At 43.5% G+C, this 4,650-nt stretch overlaps 1 protein-coding gene across 2 annotated transcripts; it reads left to right on the top strand.

The window, feature by feature from the left end:
• Window positions 1-776: 776 nt before the first annotated feature.
• LOC130109279 (carboxypeptidase N subunit 2-like) lies at window positions 777-4,017 on the top strand. 2 transcript variants are annotated; one of them, XM_056276096.1, is made up of 3 exons: window positions 777-815; window positions 1,137-1,727; window positions 2,131-2,281. In XM_056276096.1, exons 2-3 carry the CDS (start codon window positions 1,146-1,148, stop codon window positions 2,155-2,157), a joined length of 609 nt encoding a protein of 202 aa, XP_056132071.1. In that variant the 5' UTR covers window positions 777-815; window positions 1,137-1,145; the 3' UTR covers window positions 2,158-2,281. The 2 variants fall into 2 exon arrangements, with proteins under 2 accessions (XP_056132071.1, XP_056132069.1); XM_056276094.1 differs by having other exon boundaries at window positions 1,137-4,017.
• Window positions 4,018-4,650: the final 633 nt, after the last annotated feature.

The raw sequence follows: 4,650 nt of genomic DNA, 5'->3' as shown, positions 1-4,650 counted from the left end.
ACGTCAGGCTGACACTGTCATGATTTAAGCAACACAGCAACAATTAATAAATTCAGATTCAGACTTTATTCATCCCAGAAGGGCAACTCGGTTCTACAATCTGCCCGGACCATATACACAAACTCACAGACGAGTGGCAATCACCAGTACGTCAGAGACAATAGGCTGATCGGTACATGGGCAGGAGATGCACACTGTCGCCCTCGTGTGGCCTTGCATGTAGACTCACACAAGGGCCAGGCGAAGGGTAGAAATTCACCCAAGTTAAAAGAATAAAACAAATAAATAAATAAATAAATACCACATTCTAAGATGCATTGCTCGTCACCCCCCCCCCCACTACTGTCAGTAAACGTACAGGCCCACGAGCCATGCGAAAAACAAACAAGGTATAACCCTACTATGGTGGTTTAAAAGCGATATAAAGCCTTTATTTAAAATGACTACTCTCAGCATTTAACAGCCTGATGGCAGAAGGAACGAAGGACCTAGAATGGTGATTAAAGCGACTAAAGTTGATAACGGGTGTGCTAGAGTTACAGTAGGTGTGCGAATGATCAAGTATTGCCTATAGTCAATAGTGCCGGCTTCTGCCTGGCCTCTTCACAGCACAGTAGTAAAGTGCAGCGTCATAAGCTTCCCTCCTTTGGTCTTATCTGCCAGCGCAGAGGCCAGTAACCTACAGGTCATGTGGGCATCCCGCACTCGATGGGCCAGCTGCTTAAGATAGATACCTCGAATACCTTTGCATGTTAGTTTATTTTTCTGTGACCATCGTAAGCGTCTGTTTCACGTCTGTGTCAGGGAGTGAACGGGTAGGAAATGCTGCATTGTTTGGACTCATTTGAAGTAGAATGACATAAAAAAATGAAAATTGTGATGATCCTGTAAAGCTGTGATAATCTTGTTTGGAAAACGCTACTCTGTCTTTTGACTGTTTATAATTAATGTCAAGAGGTTAAAAAAAAACACTTGAGATGCCATTCATAGATCAATTTGATCTATTAAGGGACACACTATATATCATCAAAAATGTTTCTGTATTGTATGACTTTGTTTTTATTAACTTTTCTGGGCTGGTATTTAATTTTTATCAGTACTATCTTTTTCTCAAATCTTTTATTTTTTCTTTGTAGTGAATAACCATGCCGAGAGCAAGACTTGCACTCCTTCTTCTGCCTTTACTGTTTCGATTCCCATCTCAGCTGTGTGGAAAGGTGGATGATTCAATATCCAAGGACGTTTTTGGCAAAAATATGACAGCAATCCCAACCAATCTGACAAAGGGCGTGACAGAGGTCTTTTTTGTGGGCAGTAAAATCACGACCATACCCAGAGGATCCTTTGCAACAAATCCCGAGCTAAAAAAGGTGGAATTCATGGGTACACCAACGGTATCTATTGAGGCCGGGGCTTTTGAGGGTCTACCAATGCTCAGGGACATTGAGATCACATCCACGCTCATAACGTCGATCCCGGTGGGCGTCTTTGAAGGCCTGAGCAACCTGGAGAAACTTATACTGAAGCTCAATAAACTACGTTATCTGGAGAAGGGCCTTTTTGACAAGCTGGCGAAACTTAAAGAGCTCCACTTACACACCAACAACATTCATGAAATCGAAGAGGGGACTTTTGATGATCTTGAGAACCTCATCACCCTCCACTTAGCTAAAAACCAACTAACTGCTGTATCTGATAACCTCTTCTCAAACCTCATCAAACTACAGGTATTAAGGCTGTATGAAAACCAGCTGACCTCTATTCCTAGCTCGATCTTTCAGAACTTGCCCAACCTGATAGAAATTAATCTGTCTGTAAACAATATAACTGAACTGCCACCTAATCTCATTCCCCACAAAGACAAGCTGAATAAGCTGCTTTTAGATAGCAATTTCCTGACAGAATTACCAGATGAATTTTTTGTGGGCTTCCCTGAGATGAAGCAGCTAACGCTCCACAAGAATCAGCTCACTGTTCTACCTGCGGTGCTATTTGGAAAGATGCCAAAACTGACCAGTTTAAGTTTTAGTCAAAATAACCTTAGCTCTCTCCCTGATGCAGTATTTAGCCCTCTGAAGGAACTAACTAAACTAGATCTGTCCAAAAATAAAATCACTACCTTGTCTGCAGAAAATTTCAAAGGTCTTACGAAAATAAGGGAGCTAAATCTCCTGAACAACATGCTAACATCTCTGGATGCAAACACGTTTGATAATGTCCCCTCTCTGACCACGCTGAGGCTAGCTAACAACAAATTTAAGACACTTCCTGAGGACATTTTTGAGTCCTTAAAGAAACTCAGCAAAGTCTATCTCAATGGAAACCCCTGGCGCTGTGACTGCATGCTTACATATCTGTACCACTGGATGAAAGCCAATTCGATGAAGATCAAGTCAGTGTCTCCTGAGGTGTGTGAACACCCAGAGAGTCTACGGGGACGGAAGGTGGTGTCTCTAACAGAGGATGAGCTTGTGTGCCCCACCTTTCCACCAACCACTACCACACCTGCTACCACCGTCATCACCACAACAACTGCGACCACGCCTTCTACCACCACCCCCTCCACTACCGCAACCATTGCTACGACAACCACCAGGCAAACCACTAAGCTCCCAACCACCCAGCCAATGACCACAGCCTTCATCACCACTTTACCTCCCACAACATTAACTACCGCTCTTACCACGACAGAGACACCCGCAGAAACTACAACCACCATGGCAACAAGCACAACACCAATGCTCACCACAACGATTTCACCCACCACCACCTTGCCAACAACTACAACCATCCCCACCACCACCTTGGCCCCTACCACACCCACGATCACTATTACAACAACACCACAAACAACTACCATGACAACAACAACACCAACGATAACCACAACCACACCACCACCAACAAGTTCCATGACAACACCAACAACTACTATTATGACAACACCAACAACTACTATTATGACAACAACAACAACAACAACAACCCCAACGACAACAATGATTTTCACAACTGCTATCACCACGACTGTACTTGTGACTACTATTGCAACGACAACCCCCAGTACTGTGATGACCACAGGCACAACTGTCATGCCAACAACTACCATGGCAAGCACCACAACAACAACAACAACAACTACCACAACCACAACAACCACAACAACAACATATCGACCAACTATGCCCCAGGTCTTTTTTTGTCCTGCGGGGCCAAAGTTTCTCCATCAATCTTCCTCTTACACTGCGCCACGCAGGAGCAGACCTCAGGATTGCAAGGCCCAAATGCTGATTTACAACAGCCTGTTGGCAGTGGAGGTCACATGCACGCTGGTGCTGGCTAAGTTAGCCAAAGCTCTGTACAGTTTGCTCCAGCACAGGGAAAGGTTGCGTGCCAGGGTGAACCTCACTCACTTTGCCCTCAAGAAAGAGGTGGTCCTCAGGCCCGTGCATGAGGCAGAGACCGTGGGGCTTTAAAATGGAAAAGAACTGAGTGCCCTGAGTATTCAAACCTTTCATTCATTCAAACCTTTATTTATAGCTTGAAAAGATCGTTTGCAATGATGTTGAGAACACAATGCTAAAAAAACAAAACAAAAAAACAAAAGACAAAAAAAAATAATGTAAATAAAACCAGTTAAAACAATTGCACATGGACACAATAGGTTTGAAAAGTGGTCCAATGACTAGGTTAACTGCCCCATGTTATTGCATACAGTAGGAATGGGCGGTATGAAACCAAAATTCATAGCCTGATATGAAAAGGGTTTACTATGCAGATTTATATGTGTTGACTGTCTACCACTATACGAGGTGGGTGTACCCATCTGCATCTGTGTTTCTGCATTTTGTTCCTCATCTGTGTTTGAAAGCTGTGCATTCTTCTAAAATGTGCTGTTTTAAATTTCAGAGATTTAAGTTCAATATTACTGCACGTATCATCACACTGTCCTATTATTGTTTGTGTGGTTTTCAGCGTCATTCAGTTGTCTCATTTCCTGTCAAGTCAAAAAAAAATTATTTTTTTTTTGGCCATTCACCTGGATGTCTATTTATACTGCTCAAAAAAATAAAGGGAACACCTAAAAACACAATATAGACCTCGATGAATGAAATATTTCAGCTGAAAATCTTTATTTATTAGACAGAGGAATGTGTTTAGAGCAAAATAACCTAAGAATGATCAATGGAAATCAAAATCATTAGCCCATTAAGGTCTGGATTCAGAATCATACTCAAAATCAAAGTGGAAAATGAGAACATAGGCTGATCCAACTTCTGTGGAAATTCTTCAAGACGATTCAAAATGAGGCTCAGTAGTGTGTGTGGCCTCCATGTGCCTGTATGCACTCCCTACAACGTCTGGGCATGCTCCTGATGAGACAACGGATGGTCTCCTGAGGGATCTCCTCCCAGACCTGGATCAGGGCATCGGTCAACTCCTGGACAGTCTGTGGTGCGACATCGCGTTGGTGGATGGTACGAGACATGATGTCCCAGAGGTGCTCGATTGGATTCAGGTCTGGGGAACGTGCAGGCCAGTCCATAGCATCAATGCCCTCGACATACAGGAACTGCTGACACACTCTGGCCACATGAGGACGAGCATTGTCATGCATGAGCAGGAACCCAGGGCCCACTGCACCAGCAT

This window comes from Lampris incognitus, chromosome 3, assembly GCF_029633865.1.
Source record: "Lampris incognitus isolate fLamInc1 chromosome 3, fLamInc1.hap2, whole genome shotgun sequence".
NCBI classification, from domain to species: domain Eukaryota; kingdom Metazoa; phylum Chordata; class Actinopteri; order Lampriformes; family Lampridae; genus Lampris; species Lampris incognitus.
Note: the sequence above shows the minus strand (reverse complement) of the source record. Positions and strands in the feature narration are given on the sequence as shown.

Excerpts from the sequence above, each read along its gene's own strand:
- LOC130109279 (XM_056276094.1), top strand. The coding sequence starts at position 1,146 with ATGCCGAGAGCAAGACTTGCACTCCTTCTTCTGCCTTTACTGTTTCGA.